Source organism: Aulonocara stuartgranti (assembly GCF_965226115.1).
Source record: "Aulonocara stuartgranti genome assembly, chromosome: 23".
Taxonomy (NCBI): Eukaryota; Metazoa; Chordata; class Actinopteri; order Cichliformes; family Cichlidae; genus Aulonocara; species Aulonocara stuartgranti.
Genome location: NC_138958.1, coordinates 52,005,085 through 52,027,733, shown reverse-complemented (window position 1 = coordinate 52,027,733; position 22,649 = coordinate 52,005,085). Strand labels below are relative to the sequence as shown.

General features: G+C 45.4%; 2 protein-coding genes across 4 annotated transcripts; one reads left to right on the top strand and one right to left on the bottom strand.

The window, feature by feature from the left end:
* Window positions 1-299: 299 nt before the first annotated feature.
* On the bottom strand, window positions 300-12,401 carry ankrd10a (ankyrin repeat domain 10a; the record flags this gene model as incomplete). 2 transcript variants are annotated; one of them, XM_082524134.1, is made up of 6 exons in its annotated part: window positions 300-1,254; window positions 1,352-1,414; window positions 1,488-1,714; window positions 7,690-7,781; window positions 8,357-8,509; window positions 11,844-12,401. In XM_082524134.1, the coding sequence occupies 6 exons, from the start codon at window positions 11,922-11,924 to the stop codon at window positions 938-940; spliced, it is 933 nt and encodes a 310-aa protein (XP_082380260.1). In that variant the 3' UTR covers window positions 300-937. The 2 variants fall into 2 exon arrangements, with proteins under 2 accessions (XP_082380260.1, XP_082380259.1); XM_082524133.1 differs by lacking the exon at window positions 11,844-12,401 and adding an exon at window positions 9,352-9,549.
* hsf2bp (heat shock transcription factor 2 binding protein) lies at window positions 9,680-22,516 on the top strand. Of its 2 annotated transcripts, XM_082524135.1 has the most exons (10): window positions 9,684-9,768; window positions 9,924-9,994; window positions 10,765-10,900; window positions 13,671-13,768; window positions 13,950-14,099; window positions 14,736-14,880; window positions 15,001-15,118; window positions 21,432-21,535; window positions 21,725-21,924; window positions 22,335-22,516. In XM_082524135.1, the coding sequence occupies exons 2-10, from the start codon at window positions 9,950-9,952 to the stop codon at window positions 22,362-22,364; spliced, it is 1,026 nt and encodes a 341-aa protein (XP_082380261.1). In that variant the 5' UTR covers window positions 9,684-9,768; window positions 9,924-9,949; the 3' UTR covers window positions 22,365-22,516. The 2 variants fall into 2 exon arrangements, with proteins under 2 accessions (XP_082380262.1, XP_082380261.1); XM_082524136.1 differs by lacking the exon at window positions 9,924-9,994 and having other exon boundaries at window positions 9,680-9,768.
* The last annotated feature ends 133 nt before the right edge of the window (window positions 22,517-22,649 follow it).

The following is a 22,649-nucleotide window of genomic DNA, read 5'->3' as shown; positions in this document are numbered from 1 at the left end:
ATCTCTGGGGTCAATATAAATGTAGACGGGCAAAATAAATCCAGCAGCCACAAGTTTGAGTGCACGGTGTCGTCCACGAATGTGGAGCACAGCTCTTTATACACAGCTAGAGCGCAGGCTGGTGTCACAGCGGCGCTGTCCCACGTAGTGATGTCATCTCTGAGTCCAGGCAGTCTTTGGGTTTCTCTTCAGGCGGCCTGATGGCACCTTGTAGAAAACCGTCTGACATTAACTCAAACATGTTTAAACTACGTTAATGTATTTGTGTGATAAAAATCAAAACATGCACAAATACTGTCTTATATGTAAAACAGGTTTTATTGAGTACAAATGCAGGTCAGTGTAAGGTCGTGTGTCACACACAGTGGAAAATCGGCGCCTCTACAACCGTCGTACAAAACAAATGGTTTAAGCCTCATGAAATTACAGTGAGATCTAAAACAGTTTTCAGCCTCCGTGCAGTTCAGCGACACTCCTGAGGTAACACGGTGAGCAGGAGGTCACTCCTGAGCCCAGAGCAGTAAACACCTGGGTTAATGAAGGCCCCAGCAGACGGGACGAGTTCCACACCCACACAGCACCGTGCTACTGCTAATGCCCTGAACCAGCTTAGCACAAAGACGAGTGAAGTATTCCCACCAGCTGTCCGTGGTTGAAAGGCCACTGTGAGGACAGGGCTGCAGAGACGCTGCTGATTAAACCAAGAGAACCAAGTTAACTCGAGTTATGAGAATAGTGTTGCCCTACAGTGTGATGTCACAGAAATCCATCCCTGAAGATTATTTTTGGAAGCAGCTTTTTCACCACCCAGCTGAGTCAGTGTGAGCCTGACTCGTCCTGGCTGTGGGCTGTAGGCACAGGAGGATTACTTCTGATCGCCAGGGTAATCCTTTAAAGTTTAGTGGAAGCACATCTGCCTGCAGACGAAGCCTCCGGTTTATGAGCCGTGGTATAGGTGGATGCTGCCATCCACAGCCTGCTTGGATGGATGCTCCGCCCGGATGCAGCTGCTGTCACTCAGCTCCTCGGCCGTGTCGCCAAAGCCATGGTAGTGTCCATAATGCAAGAAATCCCCACAGTCCACCCCGGTTGGCCCCAGGCACGCGGGCCAGTTGGAGACGCAGCCGCCTGGGCTGCTGCTCAGGTGCAGCGAGCCGCACATCTCGGCTGAAGCCCGCCGACAACGTGGCGGAGAGTGAGAGAGCGGAGAGAGCGGAGGAGGAGGCGCAGCGTGGAGATGCCCGTTGTTGAAATCTGCTTTTAAACACAGCAGCAGAGAAAATGGGATCAGAGGTAGATCATGTGATATTGTTGTAGCCATTTGCTGCTTTGCCACGCAGAGCAAACCCACCTGCGCTGAGCTCCAGGCTCATGGCTTCCAGCTCCTCGAGCGCGCTGCTCTGCACCAGCATACCTGCAGCACAGCACGATGAGAAGAGCAAACAAGCAAGCACCGCGCACACGCCTGACACGTAAACATTTCTTACCATCAGCCCTTTTGGCTTTTTTCAGGTGGCCCGCGTCCAGGGCGGCTAGCTGCCTCTTTCTGCTGAGCGCGCCCAGACCACAGGGGGCGCCGCCTCCATTCTGCACTATGTTCCCCTCGTTACGCTGCTGCAGGTGCTTCTGGGCGTTGGAGATGAAGCAGAAACAGTCGTGGAAGCCTTGAGCGTGGGCCAGGTCTGCTGCCGTCTGCCCGCTTGCATTCTCTAAACTAAACAATAAGAATGAAGTCAGACAAAGTGCATCCTGGGTAACAGCACCTCAAACCATCAGAGCTCTAATGTTGCAAGAAGAAACCATCACGATCGAAGAAAACCAGTCCGAGTCTTGATGGTCTCACCCTGCAACACGTGCTGTGACTAACCTGCCCACTCACACACAGCAGGACCGCGATCACCGCCACGTTTCAGCTAAAGACGACAGGCCGTGTTTCAAACTGTTTATTTTCCTGTCTATCACACAGATGTGAAAGCCGTGTGCATGCCTCCCAAAACTGGATATAATACAATCTGGATATTATCAATAATGTTCTTTTTGTATTGTTAATATTCTACATTCATTTCATGCTAAATGAAACATTTCAACCTGTTTGTTTTCATTCTGATGCTGGATCATAAAATTTGCACTCCAGCATCTCAGATTATTAGAATATTTCATGTCGAGTTTGAGGAAGTTACGGTTCAGACAGTCTCGAGGACGTACACCGTCTGACTGCTGACGTCACGTTTGAGAAGGATCCATGAGCAGCCACAGAAGGCTGCTCACAGCCGTACTGGAGCATCTCCATGGAAGTGGACCGGAAGGGAAAAGCACGGCAGGAAAAGGTGCAGCAGACATGACCTCAGCCTCGAAATCAGTGTCAAGAAAAGTCATCTCAAGAACCTGGGAGAGCCTGACAGGAGTGGGCTGAGGTCAGATCAAGCCTGAACCAGAGATAACAGAGCAGCGCATCTCAGGAGGAGGAGGAGAAGGTCCAGAGTCTTCTTTTCAAACTGAAATGAGCTGTGGGCCACTGCCATCTCACGCTAGTGTTCAAGTAGCACAGAACAACAACAACAAACATTTCCAATGCCAAGTTGCATTATATTTCTTCACGTCAATAGTTTGAGATCCCTGCTCACATGTCACCTCCTGGTGCTGCTCCAAAGTCAACACAGACATCTACCAGCAGACGTTGGAGCTCTTCATGCTTCTCTCATTAGCTTTGTGAAGACACTCATTTATCGACATCATGTTTCGGTATTTCAGGAGTGGGACCACGCCTCCAAACACGCTCGTTCTAGTTGTCATCTACAGAGGTTCCCCCAGTTCTGCAAACTGCTCATTCTCCTTTACGTGCCCTCCCTCCCTCCTTCCTTGTTCTCAATTCCTTAACTTCTTCACTTCTATTTAGTACACGGGGATCTGCCAGGCCCGGGAGCCGTCACCAGTCCCCTTCGAGGCCTTCCCCAAACCGCAGCTCAGTTCATGTCCAAGCATCACCTTTACCTGCTAAAATGCTGTCAAACCTAAAATGAGGACGTGGGCCCAGCGAGTGATGTGCAGCCGACTCACCTGACCTGAGCTATAGAGATTATGTGAAGAGGAAAACAAGAACCAGCCGACCCAAAAACCCAGAAAGGCCATCAGAGCAACCTGGAGAGCAGTAACACCTCCCCTCCACACTCGTGAAGTCTCAGCCACGTATAAATGAAGCTGGACTTTTCTGACTGATCTTCCGCTGCACTTTTTCACTTTGATGGGTGATGCTGAGCAGCGTCTGCACCGCTGTGAACATTCGGCTCGGCTGAGAATGGATACAAGGAGTGTAGAAGATATGAAAGTTTAGGTTTTTGAATGAAATGATGAAGAACAGAGGCGGTTTCCCCTAATATTCTAACCGTCTGAGATGTGGTCTATGCATGGTCCTAAATGAAAAAGAACAACATCAGGTTGAAACTGGAGGACCAATCAGGACACAGGAATCGCCAACATTTTGCTCCGATATCCTACACAGTACATCTGTGCTGTCATGAAAACGATCATGCTTTTGTGATTTCTAAGCTTCGATTATGTTCTAAAGTAAGCTCACAGCGCTGAAGCTTTTGTTCTGTAATGCTGGGGTGGTTTGGGTTTGAAAGCCCTGAACAGAAGGAGAAGTGAGTCATCGTTAGGAAATGATCTGTGCTTTGTAGAAAACCACAGATCAAGTTCTGATTATCCACAGATGTTTCCACATAACCTCTCAAACATGCTGAGATCAAGTCTAAGCTTTTCTTTCCTCTGGAGTACCTAATAAAGTGGCCAGTGAGTGCAGATGTAATTTGGTTAAAAACCTACAAAAATAGACATTTCATTTTACAGGTATGTTTACCTGCTGCAAATTCTGACACAAATCTATTTTTTTCTGTCCAATTTGCTCCGTTGTCTTTGTAACATACAGCACAGCACAGCGCTGCACAGCACAGCACTGCACAGCACAGCACTGCACTCTGACGTACTCCTGAGACTAAGCTTCCAATCATTAGTGAGGCTGAGGCGTGTCCCATTAGCACACAGTATGTAAACAGTGAGGTGAGAGCTAAGCATGCATGCCTAAACATGACAGTCATCGTGAGTGCTTTGTTAGCATTGAAACCAATCACTGCAGGAAATACCTCGCCAGTTTGCCAGCTGCAGAAACTGTGGGAAGCGATAGTGAGCACTCAGTGGCACAACTGCAAGCTGCTCGCAGATGCACGTGTGGCAGATTCTGCAGTGCCTATTTGGATTGCTCCATCTTTCTGGGACAACTTCAGAAAATCAAGTTCAAACTCAAAGGCTGAAAAACATCACAACGTGCAGGGTGTTTGTTTCTGCCAGCACAATTTGACAATCAAGATCACAGCTGTTTGTTTTTTTAACATAATATATAACATTTTGCAAAAACACATCTTTATATTGATTTCAAAACAGTTAAAATGTCCTTCAACGAGTGTGCAAATGCCTTGAGCAGAAAAGCTCATGTGAGTACTCACGTTTGAGTCTCAAAGCTCTGATTTCTCTTGGGAAAAGTTACAAAGACATTCAAGTGAGTATTAAATACATTAATAATACTGTGTTCAGTGGTTATTTGGTAGGTTAGTGGACGCATGAATCAGTTTACAGTTGCTAATAACAGCAGAAACATTTCAATCTGTATCAGTTTTGTCAAGGATTCTGTAAAGTAGTCGTATTATTTCTACAGGACATTCAAGTCATTAGACAGTTAATGGTTTCCCTGGAAACTGGCCTAATAAAATTCATTTAAACCATCAAAAAAACTCTTTGCATGAGAATGAAATCAGTCACTACTCGTCAGTCGTCCTCAGCCGCGCTCCATCTCTCTCACCGGCTGGTAAGGCAGATATAGAGAAGAGGTTGAGGAAGTGGGGTCAAGCACGCTACGGCGTTAGACCAAATCCAGAAAGTGAGAGTAACACACAGAGAGCAGCTGCGTCAGGTTGTAACCACCATAACGTGAGTGCAGAGGTTGCTGTTGCTCTCATTTTCAGTTTTATTTAGAGGAGCAGGATTTTGAATTCTGGGTTTAACAGGAAGCCAATACAGGAGAAATCTGCTCTCTCCTTCTAGTCCCTGTCAGGACTCTTGCTGCAGCATTTTGGATCAGCTGAAGGCTTTTCAGGGAGTTTTTAGGACTTCCTGGAATACAGTCGTCCAGCCTGGAAGCTCAGTGTCATCTAGTGGGAGCTGAGAAGGAAAAGCAGCCGAGCTGACAGGATCACGCACTGCAGAGCTCAGTGAGTGAGATCAGAAACTCTGCTGGTACTGACAGGTACAGCTCCTCTCTCCATTTAAAACATTCACAGCAGCCAGACTTCAACACAGAACGCTACAGCGCCCCCTGTAGGCGCTCTGTGTTGGTCAAGAATCACGTCCCATCAGTGGGTCATCAGAAAAGAGATCAAAAGGAAAAACTCAATAAAAGCAGAACATTTCTGAGACTAAATATTTAATAAAAATAATTTTAAAAATGGTCTACAGGTATTGACACCGATGGACTAAACAGTCTCTCAATATTTTTGCTCAGTAAATGGAGAGCCATGTTTCCTTGCTTTACTGCCCCAGCTACTTTATCATTTTTATTAAATATTTTATAATTTTATTAACGGTCTCTTGAGAACTTTCTGCTTTCATTACAACAGTAGGTTAAGGTAAAAGCCTAAATGATAAATGAGTGTAGTTTTCAGGAGAAAGCAAAGACAAAGGCCACAGTCTGATCACTGTTCTTGTGTTTTCCTCTTATTATGGAGTCTCAGGTGGTGTAACTGTCTCCATTTATATTACAGCACAGCATATTTACATGTTCAACTGCTGTTGCTGTGCCACATGCAGGCATAAAAACATGAGCTTTTCTGCTTTTACACTCACTACTTTTCTCCGCTGTGCATCATGACAAACATGCCAGAGGATTTTTACCTGAGCCGCTGCTGAACAAAACACAACACACACAACATTACTATCACTCTTTAAAGCAAATGGCACTCAAATGAGCTGACTGGAGGGAACGGCCACTGAAACACGTTTTAATAGTGGGACACTTTGTACGACGCAGAACGTCGTAAACTCTGATTCACAGAAAACATTTTTTAAACTAAAATGAACCGTCTGAGAAACAGTAAGGTCATTATGAATGTGCTGGCAGCAACAAAGGGGGACAGGGCCACGTTCATCACTGTGCAGCCTCCTGCCTTCTTTTAACTACAGTCTGTAAACACGTGTGAGCTGAGGAGAGCGGCTGCTGCACGTTTGGGAGAGGACCGGTGTCCCGCTCTGGTCAGTCCTGGCTCTGCTTTCATGACACACTAGATGTTCTCAGTTGGTGAACAGTTTGGGCTGCAGGCAGGCCAGCTCTGCAGACGGACTCCTCTACAATGAGCCATGATGCTGGAGTAGATGCCGTCTGCTTCCCTGAAACACGTGGATGGAACACCTCTACAGCTCTAAAACCTGTATGTACTTTCACACACTGATGGAGCCTTTCCAGATGTGCCAGCTGCATATCTGGAAAGGCTGTCCACAGGCACTGATGCAACCCCACTCCACATCTGGCTTCTTCTCTGCATAATGGAGCTTTATCCTGCATGTGTGGATGACACGCAGAGCTGTGAATCAGCTCCATCATTACTGTCCGTGATGACATGTTCACAGTGAGGAACATTATTCTGAACCTGCAGTTTTCTGCAGACTGATGGACTCTGTCCACCTTTACTTCTGAGGAACTCGCCTCTTTGAACGTGTCCCTCTCTGTTACCAGCTGATTAACTGTAAATTCTTCCTCCAGCTGTTTCTGCTTTGAACCTCTGATCGCTCCAATCCAACATCCCAACTCTTTGTGAAGTGTTGCTGCCGTCACACCCAAAATCAGCTCGTATTTTTCTTAAAGTGATAGATTATCTCAGTTCAAAGATTTGTAAAACATATGGCATTATGAGTTGGATTTGTCCAATAAAGCAAGCTTTGGCACAGATTTTAACTGGTCTTTATCATTATGTTCTCACTAAGTTAAGTATTAATAGAACCTGAGGCCATTATTTACTACACCGCCACAGAATGGATTTTCTGCTGTAACTTCCTTATGGACAGTTAAGGACAATTACTTTATTTTTTTTTTGAATCAAGGATCTTGAGACTATTTCATGTCACCTGTTTGTACCAGAACTTCACTACATCTTCATCTTGGTGATGACAGATGGAAAATGATTGCGAGGATGTTAACAGTAGACCACTGTGGCTTGTTCCCTCCCAACAGCTGATGAGACACTAAGAATAAGATTTCAGGACAACAGAAAACATGGCAGAACCACAGCAGCTGATCTTTGTTAGCATGAGGAAACACGCAGCACTAAAGAACGCCAAACGCAGCCTGTTAATCAGGAAAACAAAAACAAGTCAGCAGAAATTATGCTGGCTGATGCCACATCCTCCTCCTCCTCTGGGTTTACCTCAGGCGGGATATCTGAAGCACAGCACTGAGCTGCAGGATTTCCCACTAAAGTAAATTTCACAGTAAAAATAAAAGCTGTAGTTATTCTGACCAGACCTGCTAAGCATGTGTGGCCTACATGACTCAAATCTAAGACGTGTAGCAGCTGCTGTGGTTCACACTCTGTGTGCCAGAGCTTCTGTGGTGCTTTACTACTAAACCGAAGACTGGAGGATACTTACTGCGGTTTAGCGCCTGCTATCAAAAGGACCTGGATACACTCCAAGCTACCTGACCGAGCTGCCTTATGAATGGGAGCCTCACCAACAAAGTCCTGAAAACACAACGTAAACTGTAAGGTTTGAGATATGAATGAAGCTGTTAGAATAGCACAAGCCAACTGTGTTATAGACATGCAAAAATGACACTAATATTACTGACCAATCGAAGTCTAGGAGACAATATCATAATATGAAAATGTTCACAGTCACAGGACTGCAGCTGTGGTGACACTGCTCAGATTATTGTGCACTGCTCTTTTGAAATAAAAGGTGACCAGCGGCAGTGAAAGCTCCTGCCCTGTCGGCCCACGCCTGGGCCACTGATGGAAGAGCTCGGGTTCATGAGTACTGCTGGCACTGTGAACTCTGCATCCATTTCTAATTATCTTTTCAGCTTTGCTGCAAGTACAAGTTCAGTCCCAAAACCTTACCATGACTACAAGTACATATTTAGTGTGAACAACGCTGGAGACACTGTCAATAAAATGAACTTCATCTAACTTATGTACAGCAGATGCATAAACCAGAGGTCCCTAAATTCAAATATTCAGTGATAACACTCATAGATGCAAACAGCACCACATTAAGCATTAAATACTACACAATAGGTGAGTTTCCACACACTGACCTGCTTGTTGACGTCAGCCCCAGCCTGAGTGAGCCACACCACGCAGTGAGGATGTCCTCCGAATGCTGCAGTGTGTGTTGGAGTCTGATTGAATCGGCTGGTCACCCTGTTCACCTCGCAGCCCATCTCCACCAGGTGCATCACGCACTCCAGCTGTGCCACATGCCAGTAACAAATACAAGAATCACAGTGACACACTGCTCATGTATGTCACTGCTGCAGATCTCAGAGGAGACCTCTGCACTGACGCACTTTCATTGTAAGAAATCTCCAACAGTTCTCCTTGTATATCACCTGAGTATTGTACAGCGTGCTGTTCTCAAAGCAGGCTTCAGCTGACTTTGGTTGTTAGACATATTTAAAAATCCCACTTAAGGTCCGCTTACAGGGACGTATAAGCAAAAAGTTTAAGTACATCCAGACACTGCTTAAAACATGTGCCCAGTAAGTGTTTGGAGATATTTCAAGGTGGCTGAAGAGACGCTTCTAGCAGAGCTTTGGTAAAGACAGTGATATAAAATGAAGAAGATCAGAATCGTACGAGAAGTAATTAATCATCTAATAAAATAAAAAAAACAGAGAGCAAGTTTTTATATTTCTAGAGAACAGAGGCTGTTGCGGCGTCGCAGGCTTCGTGTTTGTTTTGAGCCGATTTTGGCGCCTAAAAAGCGATTGGCTCCTACTGAACCAATGAAAACCTCCAAACACGTCAAGTTTTTTTTTTTTTGTCTTTAAAAAACCTTTGTTGTACGCCGGTACTCAGACATAACTGTTTGGGCCAATCAAACACAGTAAAGGAGCGCGGCGAAATATTAAAGAGGAAAAAATCTTTTAGCTTGATTATGAGCGCTGTCCGCCGCCATGTTGGAGTTTAAACATATAATACACACAGTGTGGTTACAGTTCACAGCAGCAGGCAAAAGTGCACACCTATTTTAACCCTCTTTCGTGTTTCATGGACACCACTATTGAATACCCAGTGATTGCATGCTAACCTGTCCATAGTGAGCAGCCCAGTGAATGGGAGTCCATCCATAGAAGGAGTCCTCGGCAGTTAGATGGATGTGGTTTGACAGCTGCTGTAACAGAAGGACCAGAGCCCCAACATCTCCATCCCGGCAGGCACGGTGCACTGGGAAGCGGCTCACAAACACGTCATCCCCGGAGAAGCGGGCTTCTAGTCCCCCAGACATGAGTGAGCTGAGAGAGGGCAAACGGAAGCGCTTGTCTCCACCGCACCGGTCCCACGGAGCACACTGAAGAAGTTCAAACACAAAGGAAGAGCCCAGCTCTCTCGCAGGCCGTAAAACCCGGACTGGAGCCCGCCTCACAGCTACGTCCCGTGTGTTTGGGGCGGTCTGCGCTAAAAAGCGGCCAGGAACAGGTCCTCAGTCCTTTGACTCACACCACTGGTGAGCATCTTTATGTGTCCAATATATTCAAAAACATTGGTGATGTGGCACTAAACAACTCAAACCTCTGTCTGTGGATTCAGAAACATTTCTTAGCTAACGTGCTAGCTTTGCTAGCTGTGTAATAAACTGAGTGCTGGTCTCTGTGACCCCAGAAGCAGACTCACCAACCAGCAGTAACATGGCAGCCTTATCAGGCGGGAAAAAGACGAGCCAAAAGGCAAAGGTAAGACACCCAGCCAGCCCCGGACGAACCTGCCTGCTGTTCCTGCTAATCAGGAGAACAAAGACGGCATCTTTAGCTTTGTCCTCGTCAGACCGGCTGGAGTCCAAAGACTCTCAGTGTTCGATGAATCTGTGATAGTGGTTACTACAAGTACAGAGTTAAAACGCGTACCTGGCTAATAAAAGTGGGACTTTTTCAAGCCAGCAGCTAAACCTTTAACCTTGTTATAATTCAAATACAACTATCTGAGTGACAGAGCCATCTTTAGGCAGTGTGCTCAAACCCTGAGATGACACTGTAGACTTACATTACATTATAAAACTAAAAATGTGGGCTGTGCATAATTTCAATGAAGAAACTACAGGAAGTGTCTCTGTTCTGGAGACACTGTAAAGTCTGTCTGAACTTAATTAAGTTAAACCAGTAACTCAGCAGAGACCTCTTAAATGATGGTGATGATTTAAAACTCAGAGAATCAGTGCACTGAAGCTGATATTGCAGAACATGGTCGGCCAACACATACCTAAGACTTTCCTTCTGTGTTTTCTATTCATTTGTCCCCATTGCTTATTTCTAGGCCATCCTACAGACATGCTTCATTGTGATAGCAGTTTACACTGAGCCCTTATCACACTCTGCCTGGTCTCGAGTGCATATTTAATAGTTTCCTTGTCTGTCTATGGATTACTTAGAATCTAAAAAAGCACAATTAAATGAGCGCATCTGTGGCAAAGAAGGATGCAGTCTTTTTCTATCTTTTTTTCTTCCAGGGTGGCTTTATCCGAGTGAGGAAGAGAGATTTAGAGAAGTTGACCACAGAAGTCATGCAGCTTAGAGAGTTCCTGCCCAGAGTTATGAATGGGGATCTGATGGAGATGCTGCATAAAGCCCAAGCAGCTCAGACAAGTATGCTGAACTCCACTCTGATCCTGCTGTAAACACGAGGGTGTTGTGTGTATCACAGAGCAGAACATATACAGTTAATGTATAAACCTGAAGGCTTGTTGAAGACATCCAGCTACAGAGAGACAGAGTTGTCTAATGGTCAGTGGAGCCAGGTCTGTTTAACAGCCCTCACAGGTGATAAGGAAAGCCAGGTGCACCTGCTTTCTCATTAGCCTCATTTTATCTTCTACTCTGACCCGGGCCTGACCCAGTAAATATACAGCACTGTTGATCTAAGAAGCTTGGAAAGAAAAGCATCTGGACTTTAAGTTTCTTGAAGACATTTCACCTCTCATCCGAGAAGCTTCTTCGGTTCTAAGAGAGTCCCCGGTGGGACCCTGGTGGGAGTTGACCCACTGCTGATCATGTGTCTCACCACATGAGTCAAGGTGTGAAAAAGGGTGTGGGTCATTATCAGCAGAGGTTTCGGGTGAGACCATCGTGAGACCTTGCTTCACCAATTCACCTGACCTGTTGAGGTCAACTGGCAAGATGTGAGTGGTTGTTAAGGTGCCTGGGAAGGGATCTCCAAACTGGATTGTAGGTGGCAGACAACTGGTATTGTGAGCCACCTGGGACTCTCCACCAGTTTCTTCAAACATCTTCAAGAACCTTAAAGAAGTCCAGTTGCTTTTCTTTCCATTTAGCACTGCTATTCACGAAGGATGTTGTCTCACCACAGTATGTTGTGGTAATATAAGAAGAATTGGGTCGTGTCTTTTTTTGGAAGACATTGCACACCACGCCGAGCTATGCCAGGTTCCCAGCTTTCAGCAGTTTGGGGTGGGGGTACAAAAATAGTATTTCCTGCCTGTCAAACTAGTGAATATGTGGTATTTCCACAAATTCTCCTAAAGACATGGAGACAGTATCTTGGGTGCTGTTAGGTGCCTGGTGTCCTCACCTGCTGCTGTGTCCGGCTGTTTGTCACCCCCGCTGCTTTCCACTGGACCATTCTTCTGAGAGCAGCCCGATCTGCCAGCATCCTGGCCTCCGCCTGCCACGGCCTGGCTTTAGGGTGGTGCTCCCCGTCTCTCTGGCTCTGGCACAGAGGCTAACTTGCTAACTAGCTGCTTGTGCTCCGACATGGCGACCATGAAATATGTCCCGTCGGCTCTGCTGGATCTCTGCCATCACCTCGCTCCTGGATGATGATGATGTCATCAAATCTCTCGTGACACTGAGCATGCTCCTTGATGTCCTCTGACAGGCGCAGACGTCATCGCGACAAAGCTGAGAAGCGCTCTTTACGAACCCCGCCGTACTCTAACCAGCCGCCTGCTGTTTCCATGCAACCTTTGAAAAACACGAACAAAAAGCCAGCTCAGCAAAACATCACGTGTGATTTAAAAGTCTAAAACGAATCAGTCATCACATGTAAGGTTTTTCCGTTTCCTCTCTTTGTGACATCTTCCTCCATCTGTCACACGCGTTTTTTTCCCGTCGCTCCTCCTCGATAGCGCTGCAGAGATGCTGAAATATCAGCACCACCGTGAATGCATCACGGGGATGATAAAGGTTGTGCTGAGGCTGAAAACCCCCGAGATGTCATTTATTTTTCTCACTGACCTGCCTGCATGATAGACGCTGCACTTAAGGTTTTTCACCCATTTATTGACATTAAAAATGTCCTTTTCAGGAGGGCTCTAGCACTGCGCCAAATATAACGTGACAGCTCTATAAAGGTATTTGAAGTGACCCAAAGGACTGGTCTGATTATCTGTGTAGGTGCTCAGTCATCCAGCTCATGGTGGTCTAAGGAGCCTGGAAGAAGGCGCCTGAACTTCTTTAAATTTCCTTTAATATCTTTGTCTAAGCAAAGATATTAGACATAAAAAAAAAAACGCAGGGAAAAATCAGAAATCACTTTTTGGCACGACAGCATTTCGGATTCTTCTGCCCACTCGACCCTGTTTACCACCCCCAGAAGCCCCAGCTTGTCCTCCTCCACACGCCTCCTTACCCATACTGACTCTCACAGCTGCCCCTTTACTGCAGAATGTATGCCACTGTTAGACTGCTCCAGCAGCACGCAGCATATCATCTAAGAGGTCCCACACTGGACCTGAGATGTGCCCTGTATTGACCTGTCCATCTCTGAGCACTATGCTATCCTTTTTCCTCTTCCTTTACAGGAACATCAAGTCTGTTACTACATGAAACCTAGTTCACATCTGTGGGAGATGCACACACAGACCACACAGTGTGCTGTGTGTAAGACGCGGACTTTTAAGTTGCATACTGCCATTCACTGCTTAGACTCCATGGCCCCTAATATCATGTCCTCCCCCTGGTTCACCTGTGTGCTACACTCCATGAAGGGCTCAGGCCTCAGTGTCCCCCACTAAAGAAAGTTTGTTAACTATTAACTGGTTGTTTTGTCCCTGTGAAAATGAAAAGAATTACAAACCCATAGAAGGTCCAGAAACCCAGGACCACCGCAGTGAAACCCTGTCTCTGCTTTCTCATGGTAAACACTCACCGCCACCATGGAGACCGTGTCATAAATCACGATTCTCAGCCACTTATTCAGTTTAGGGTCTCAGGGGTTGGAATTAGAGGCGGTTATACTCCGGAGAGGTTGCCGGCCTCTTACAGGACTGGGAGATTATGACATAATCAAAATGGGACCAAAACTCTACCTTAAAGCTGACAAAGTTTCATGTTGTGGAAAACTAGTGTTAGAAACATTACATAAGAATATCTGCTCTCAAACTGTGTGTGTGTTTAGTGAAGGAGCAGATTGTGAAGGAGCAGATGAGGCAGGAGTGTCTGCACCTGCAGTCTCGACTGGATGCTGTGCAAACTGAGAGTCAAAAAGAGAAAGAGGTGAGAGCGACAGTCAGACCTGAAAATGGACTCATAACAATAACATGAAAATATTTCTGGTATCCCACTGAGGAAACTGGACTTGCTTGATGAATTTGGGCTTGTCTTGCTTTAAGCCATGCTGTCATTTATTACTTGTTGTATGTGACACTGCACTGAATCCACGTGAATGGATGTTCAGGAAAAGCTGCTGTTACGTGAGCAACTGTGGCAGAGCAGAGTGGAGCTGCAGCAGCAGGCAGACTTCTGCTCTGGTCTGGGATCTGCTGCCTGCAGTCTGCTGTGGAGCTGCTCTGCCAAGGAGGACACCGTCTCACTTTGGCTGGCTGATGTGAGTCATGTTCAGTCTTTTCTGTCTCTGTGTGTGGACTTGGACTTGTTTCCCTGTAACAAAAACCCCAAATATGGCTACAGGGATACATGTTAGTGGTCAGTAGCGTTTGTATAAAGTGCAGCCACAGCTGAAAGTGAAACAGTATTCAATACATGAACATCAGATCCCAGTTTAATCCCAGTAGGAGGAGACACAAGTGTTTTGGGAATGGGCTGCAGCCGGAACAAATATCTGCCTTTAAAAAATCAAAAATCATTTCCACAGTAACAAACTTGTCCCAGCATGCACAATAATTAGTTTGACTTGCTTGATCAAACCAACACAGTATAATTACAAAATGACCTTCTGACCACTGTGTTGTACATCTTTAGCTGAAACAATAAAATATGTTGTTTAAAGTGTTTGATGCAAAAGAAACATGGCTCCATATATTTTGGTCGTTCCACATAATAATTTTATGCAGTGCAAACAAAAGAGCATCCTCTCTGCTCCTTCTCTTCTCTCTCCAAATTAAATTGGCTCCATGTTTTGTTGGTCACTGAGACATGATCTAACAGTATTTGTAACAGCAGATGTTAATGCTGCTGGATTGTGTGTGTGTGTGTGTGTTGCGTGTGCGTGCGCACACTTCAGGGGAAGCTGCAGGCCTTCCTTGCTGTAGCTGCTCAGACTCTCGAGAGCTTTGTCACGTCTTTGGATGAAGAGGAGAAAAGTCAAACTGAGGACTACAACTCCCACGAGCACCAGTTTGTGCTGGCAGTGGCTGGGACCATTACTAGTGAGTCTGAAGCTTCTAGCAGTCAGAAAGGATGTGTCGAAGCACATTTTCTTAGAACCTCCATCAACACGAATAACTGCTTGATTGTCAGCTGACTTTTCTTTGTTTCTTATCAATCAGATGTAGCAGCAGTAACGCAGGGGCGGGACTTCCTGTCAAGCTCAGCGCATGTCTTGCTGGACACTTTGATGAAACTTCTCAAGTTGATGAAGCCTGGTGTCTTCCCCAGACTGAAAGTGTATGTGGATCAACCTCTTTGTCATTAATATGTATCAGGATTGAATAGAGTTAACAAGAACGTGACACAATGTTTGATCCATGAATCATAACAGGATCAAACCTACTTTTACTTTCCTCTAAAGCAGTCATTTGCAAAGTAAAATTCCTACATTTTTCATTCAGTAATATAGATTTTAATTTGAAACCATCATTGAGCCTCAGTGTTGGTCAGCTGTACTGACTTTATTCACAACATAGTTTTCAAAAAGTCTGCACACTGTGTGAAATGTAAGTGAAAACGGATCAGAGTCAGGTCCACACCATTGAAACACTTTATTAGAATGAAACAGTAACAGGAGAACATCCGGGTCTTTTTAAGAATAGGCTTGTGCAGACTTTGATGGCAGCCACACATTTTTAGTTAGCCTGTGACAGGGTGTGTTTCCACTATGCTGCACTCCTTTGTAAGCATCACTGGGAGCACTTCAGCGGTTCAGGTTAAATTGAATTAAATTTTCAATTCAGTTTTGTTTATACAGTGCTAAATAACAACAACGGCTGCCTCAAGGTGCTTTATATATTTATATTATATAATCTAATATTATTATATATTATACCCTACTATAATACATGCAGAGAAAACCCCAATGAGCAGCACGTTGGCGACAGTGGGAAGGAAAAACTCCCTTTTAACAGGAAGAAACGTCCGGCAGAACCAGGCTCAGGGAGGGGCGGGGCCATCTGCTGTGATTGGTTGGGGTGAGAGAAGGAAAACAAGATAAAGACATGCTGTGGAAGAGAGACAGAGGTTAATAACAAGCATGATTCAATTCAGAGAGGTCTGTTAACACATAGTGAGTGAAGAAGAAACACCCAGTGCATCATGGGAATCCCCACCAGCCTCAGGGATTCAGTGTCACCTGATTGAGCCTGAATCCAAACTGGAAGCTGGTTCCACAGAAGAGGGGCCTGCAAACTGAAGGCTCTCCCTCCCATTCTACTTTTAAATACTCTAGGAACAACAAGTAGGCCTGCAGAGCGAGAGCGAAGTGCTCTAATAGGGTGATATGGTACTACAAGGTCATTAAGATAAGATGGGGCCTGATTATTGAAGACCTTGTATGTGAGGAGCAGGATTTTGAATTCAATTCTGGATTTAACAGGAAGCCAATGAAGGGAAGCCAAAACAGGAGAAATATGCTCTCTCTTTCTCTCGGGGTGGCTGTAGCTCAGGAGGTAGAGCAGGTCACCTACTGATTGGAACGTTGGTGGTTCGATCCCTGGCTCCTCCAGTCTGCATGCCAAGTATCCTTGGGCAAGATACTAACCCCAAGTTGCTCTCCGATGCATCCATCGGAGTGTGAGTTTTGTTATAAAAGCGCTCAGTTTAGAGTCAGTGTGGGCAGTTGGGAGATTGAGTGAATGAGGCATGTTGTATACAGCACTTTGAGCACTCCGGGAGAGTAGAAAAGCACTATATAAGAATCAGTCCATTTACCATCTTTCTAGTCCCTGTCAGGACTCTTGCTGCAGCATTTTGGATCAGCTGAAGGCTTTTCAGTGAGTTTTTAGGACATCCTGATAATAATGAATTACAGTCGTCCAGCCTGGAAGTAATAAATGCATGAACTAGTTTTTCAGCGTCACTCTGAGACAGGATATTTCTAATTTTAGAGATGTTGCGCAAATGGAAGAAAGCAGTCTTACATATGTGTTTAATATGTGCGTTGAAGGACATGTCCTGGTCAAAAATGACTCCAAGGTTCCTCACAGTGTTACTGGAGGCCAAGGTAATGCCATCCAGAGTAAGAATCTGGTTAGATACCATATTTCTAAGATTTTCAGGGCCGAGTACAATAACCTCAGTTTGATCTGAATTAAGAAGCAGAAAGTTAGCGGCCATCCAGGTCTTTATGTCTTTAAGACATTCCTGCAGTTTAACTCATTGGTGTGTGTTATCTGGCTTCATGGATGACGCAGACTGGGACATGTTTCGGCGCAGCTCTGATGACATCAACATGTTTACGGAAGCGGTTGTGGGATTTATGGGGAAACTAGCGGACGACACAGCAGAAAGAACTATCAACCGAACGTTTCCCAACCAGAAGCCGTGGGTGGATAAAAACATCCGCGACGCTCTGAGATCACGCACCGCTGCCTACAATGAAGGGCTTGTCTCCGGTAATATGGACCTATACAAGGCTGCGTCCTACAACGTGCGCAGCGCGGTCCGAAAGGCAAAGCGGAGCTACGGGGAAAAACTAGAGTCACAGCTACGACAGTGCGACTCTAGGAGCCTGTGGAAAGGACTGCGGACTATAACGGACTATAAACGACCAGCTTCTTCAATGATGAATGCCGATGCTTCACTGGCTGATGAGCTGAACACGTTTTATGCTCGCTTCGACGCCGCAGCAATTAAAACAACAAACGGCTGCGCGCGCTCGGAGTGCACCAGTGAAGAAAATGCATTCGTCATCACAGAGCATGCCGTGAGGAACACCTTCAGGAGGGTGAACACCAGGAAGGCAGCAGGACCAGATGCAATCCCTGGCCGGGTCCTTAGAGCCTGCGCTGATCAACTAGCACCGGTGTTCACGGAGATCTTCAACCTCTCCCTGGCCCAAGCTGTGGTTCCCACGTGCTTCAAACGGTCCATTATTGTCCCTGTTCCAAAGAAACAACAGCCCGCTTGCCACAATGACTACTGTCCAGTAGCACTGACTTCAATTGTGATGAAGTGTTTTGAAAGACTGATGAGAGATCACATCACTTCTTCACTTCCTGCCACCATCGACTCACTTCAGTTTGCTTACCGGACTAATCGTTCCACAGACGACGCCATATCTCACCTGCTCCACACATCCCTGAGTCACCTGGACACTGGCAGAGGGAATTATGTTAGGATGCTGTTCGTGGACTACAGTTCAGCATTCAACACAATAATTCCCTCTAAGCTTTTCACCAAATTGACGGATCTAGGACTCAGCTCATCACTGTGTCAGTGGATCCTCAACTTCCTCACAGACAGACCCCAATCAGTGAGGGTGGGAAAACAAGTCTCCCCCTCCATCTCACTCAGCACTGGAGTGCCTCAGGGCTGTGTTTTAAGCCCCCTGCTGTACTCACTGTACACTTATGACTGTGTTGCCACATCCGACACCACCTCCATTGTCAAGTTTGCTGACAACACTGCTGTTGTGGGCCTGATCTCCGACAACATCGAGACGGCCTACCTGGAGGAGATTAGGAACCTGGAGACCTGGTGCCAGGAGAATAACCTCCTCCTAAACATCAGCAAGACTAAGGAGCTGATCGTGGACTTCACTACAAAGCAGGCGAGGAATTACAAACCCCTCATCATCAGTGGCACGCCAGTGGAGAGAGTGGACAGTTTCCGATACCTGGGTGTCCACATCACTCAGGACCTGTCATGGTCCTGCCACATCAACACCCTGGTTAAGAAAGCCCATCAGCGTCTCTTCTTCCTCAGAAGACTTAGAGACTTCCATCTGCCACTGAAGGTGCTCAAGAACTTCTACTCCTGCACCATCGAGAGCGTCCTGACGTCAAACATCTGCACCTGGTTTGGGAACAGCACCAAGCAGGACAGACGAGATCTGCAAAGGGTGGTGCGCTCGGCAGAACGCATCATTCAATCAGAGCTCCCTGACCTGCTGTCCATCTACACCAGGGGTGCTCACACTTTTTCCGCATGTGAGCTACTTATAAAATGACCAAGTCAAAATGATCTACCCACTACAAAAATCCAAAACATATACTTATTTATAAATATATTGAGGATTCTTTATATCTACAATGTATATACATGCATAACCGCAATATCCAATATTTCACAACACAATTAACTATGTAAATTTTTTGTCATTACCTGAGTTTACTCTGATGACTTGCACTGAATTGAATCAGCCAGGGATGCATAGTCCGGACAGTAGCTGCTGACGGCTAGGTTTAAGAGAAAAAACCGAGAGCTAAAAATTGGAGTTAACTCGCTGACTAGCTTGTCAGTTTTACTACACTTCGCGCCGCTGTTTGCGCATGCGCAGCGACCTAAGCGTCAGAAAAAATCTGCTGTCATCTGACTGGCTTCCCTGTATCAGTCAAGTGACGGGATGGATGATAGGCTGGCATCTATTTTTTTAATGCCATGCGATCTACCAATACTACCTTTGCGATCGATTATAAATTATAATTCCTATAATTTATAATCCTTATCTTTATAATCTCTTCTGCTATTTGCACATTCTTTACTGTAAATTCCTAAGTTAATTTGTAAATTTTTGTAGTAAATTGTAAATATTGTAAAACTTTTCTTCTGTCATTTAATGGTCGGGCATTGTACAGCTACAAGCATTTCACCCCCATGTCATACTGTGTATGGTTGTGTGTGTGTGACAAATAAAATTTGAATTTGAATTTGAGATAGAGCTGGGTGTCATCAGCATAGCAGTGTAAATGTATGCTATGTCTTCTAATGATGCTGCCTAAGGGAAGCATGTATAATGTAAACAGAATTGGTCCTAGCACTGAACCCTGTGGAACTCCATAATTAACCTCAGTGTGTGAAGAGGACTCTCCATTTAAAGAGTGTTCACAGAGGTTTGGACTTTATTTGAGTTAGATTTTGTAGTGTGACAGTTAACGGTAATGCTATGAGCTAAACGTACTCGCTCCATTTTAAGATCTTCTCTGGTATAAACATCAGTATAGTATAATTATATACTCATCAGTTCATCAGTCTAAGTCTGCCAAGATGAATGATCCCATTTATAACCAGTAAGGTCAACAATGTTTATTAAAAAGCTGATAACAGCTGGAATCTGGTTTCCAGAGGGTTGTAGGTCCAGGTTTCCATGCAGTTCCAGCTGCTGTAATTGTGAGTGACTATTGGCTTCTCATTCTGTACAATATAAAATCCATGTAACAGTTTGTAGAAGAGTTTGGGCTGCAGGTTTTGTGCCTCCTTTGTCATCATTCTTATCCCTCAGCTATAAAAGGCTGAGTATTGTTGTCGCCCTGCTGGGCAACATGGACACTTTGATGTAACATAAGGTTTTCAAACTGATACAAAGGCGTGTCTAAAAACTTGATCTGTGTTCTGATGTCTCTCCTTGTTTCCTGAGCTTCCTTCTAGCATTGAAGTTCTAACATTTTATTAAGACAAACAACATAAGTAGTTCCAACACGGATTAAAGCTGCTGCTTCTCCACGAGGATTGGAGCCATTTGATACGGTGCAGCCACCTCACTGGTACCCTTCATATGTGAGATATTTCAGAGATGTCCAGCTGGGATGTCTCTCAATTGGGAATGCCTCGGTGTCCTATGATAAGAGCTGAAGGATGTTCAGTGGGAGATGGAGGTTTGGGCATGTCTGCTCACACTGTTGCCCATGCTGGCTGCACCCTGATCATCAGCAGCACATGGATAGAAAGATGCAGATTCTGTTTTCATTGACATATTAGTAGAAAGTTAAAGTGATCATAGCCAGAATCAGACAGGTTATGTCAAGCGACACTGCAGAGGTTCTTGTCCATGTATTTGTGTCTTCATGTATTGATTATTGTAACGCTCTTCTTTCTGGGCTTCCAAAGAAAAGTTTCAGAGGTCTACAGATGGTGCAAAATGCAGCTGCTCGCATTTTTAACAAGAACTGGGAAATTTGAGCACATTACCCTGTTCTGAGATCTCTGGCTACCTCGTCAGGTTCGAGCAGATTTTAAGGTCCTGCTGCTCACCTACAAGGCTTTAAACGGACTGGCACCTTCATACCTCTCCGACCTTTTACACCTTTATGTTCCACCCCGTGCTCCATGTGTTGAACACACATTTGTGTACAGGTCTTAATTCTGTGGCTTTTAGTTTTTAAATTCTTACTGTTTTTAACTTGTATTGTGTTTTACTTGTACTGCTATTCATCGCTTTTATTTATTCATCTTTTTAGTTTCAAATTGCTGCACAGCACTTTGTTTGAAAGCACTTTATAAATAGAGTTATTATTATTATTATAGCGACCAAGAGTTTGTAATGTTTGTGTGTGGTATGTGTTAGTAAAAAGGGACCTACTAAAGTAAATACCTGTAATTGCAACAGTGTGCAGAGCTCATACGACCACAATGAAACCCACAAACTTGACGAACATCATAGTTTCACAGTGCTGACCAACCACCACTCACTCACTGGAATTTTATTAAACTTCTTTTTTAAAAGCTCTTAAAAGGGATCTGAATGTGTTGATATGTTGTGGCCACTAGATGTCAGTGTTTCTCTGCAGTGTGGACTGCTGTTCACTACGGTGATGCTTTGCTGCAGGTTGATGCTGATGGCGCTCTATAACGTGAGCATCAGTCTCAAAGGACTGAAGTACCTGAGTGAGAACCAAGGAATCCTCCCTCTCATCTGGAGCCTGCTTGATGGTAAGCTGCTGCATGCTCCAACAACAACAGTGTCTGCCCATCACTCACAGACACTGTGCAGACACTGTGCTCTAGCTCTGGCCTACAACCCGTCTCAAGTCTAACCTTCAATGACACTGATATAGTTAATTGAATAAACTGTCAGTGTCACAGACTGTGTATTCCAGGATCTAATTTGTGTGTCTGTAGACGGACACTGGGAGGTGTGTCTCCACTCCCTGCGTCTCCTGCAGTCCATGTTGTTAGAGGACGATGTGTTGCTCCTGTTGGGCTCCTCGCTCCTGGATCCAGACCTGTGTGCTCGCGTCAGCAGGCTCGCTGCCAGCACGCAGCCAAGCCTGAGACTGACTGCTCTGCAGACCTTGGAGGACCTCCAGGCCCTCCAACAGGTACCACAGTATGATGAACCCTGCTTCCCTGCTCTTGCAGTCATTGTGTTTACCACACTAACTCTGTCAGGACAGAAATGAGGACTTGGTATGTGTTCAGGTTAACTTCACCTGTTTTGCTTCTTTTGTTAGCATCTGAGTCTTTCACTGCTACTTTTCTTCACACCTGGTAATTTATCACATAACAGTTAGTGAAAGCACTAGTTAGTGTGTTTTAGGTTCGGCTGTTAGTCTCGGTTTTGCTGAATAGAGAAGCAACTGCACTGATGTCTCACACGGGCAGATCTAAAGTCTAAAGCTGGTGTGATTGTGCACTGCATGCAAATGTAGACACTTGTCCCTTCCTCACATCACCGTGAGATCCATCCCTGACCTTTCTGAGCACAGACTGTGACATGGTGTGTTTCCAGGGCCGGGCCTGCAAACAGAGCCGTGTGTGACGAGGGAGGACTTGAAGTGAAAGAAGAGCCTTTCTCACTGCATTGTTCACTGTTCAGCTTCTATGTATGTTCACACTGCTGTGCATTGTTAGTGCTTAAAGTGCATGTAGATCTGCATTGTTAAACCTGTCCTAGTAAAGATGTTTGCAGTGTGTCTGTGTCGTGTCAGTACAGCAGAAGCACAGGACTGAACTGCTCTGAAGGTCTTCTGCACTGATCTGTTCTCTGTGCAGTCACCCCCACGCTGCACACACTGAGCTGTATCCATGGACTAAAGGCACGAGC

Excerpts from the sequence above, each read along its gene's own strand:
- hsf2bp (XM_082524135.1), top strand. The coding sequence starts at position 9,950 with ATGGCAGCCTTATCAGGCGGGAAAAAGACGAGCCAAAAGGCAAAG. Across the intron at positions 14,100-14,735 it reads TCTCACTTTGGCTGGCTGAT|GGGAAGCTGCAGGCCTTCCT; the intron begins GTGAGTCATGTT and ends CGCACACTTCAG. Across the intron at positions 15,119-21,431 it reads GTCTTCCCCAGACTGAAAGT|GTTGATGCTGATGGCGCTCT; the intron begins GTATGTGGATCA and ends GCTTTGCTGCAG.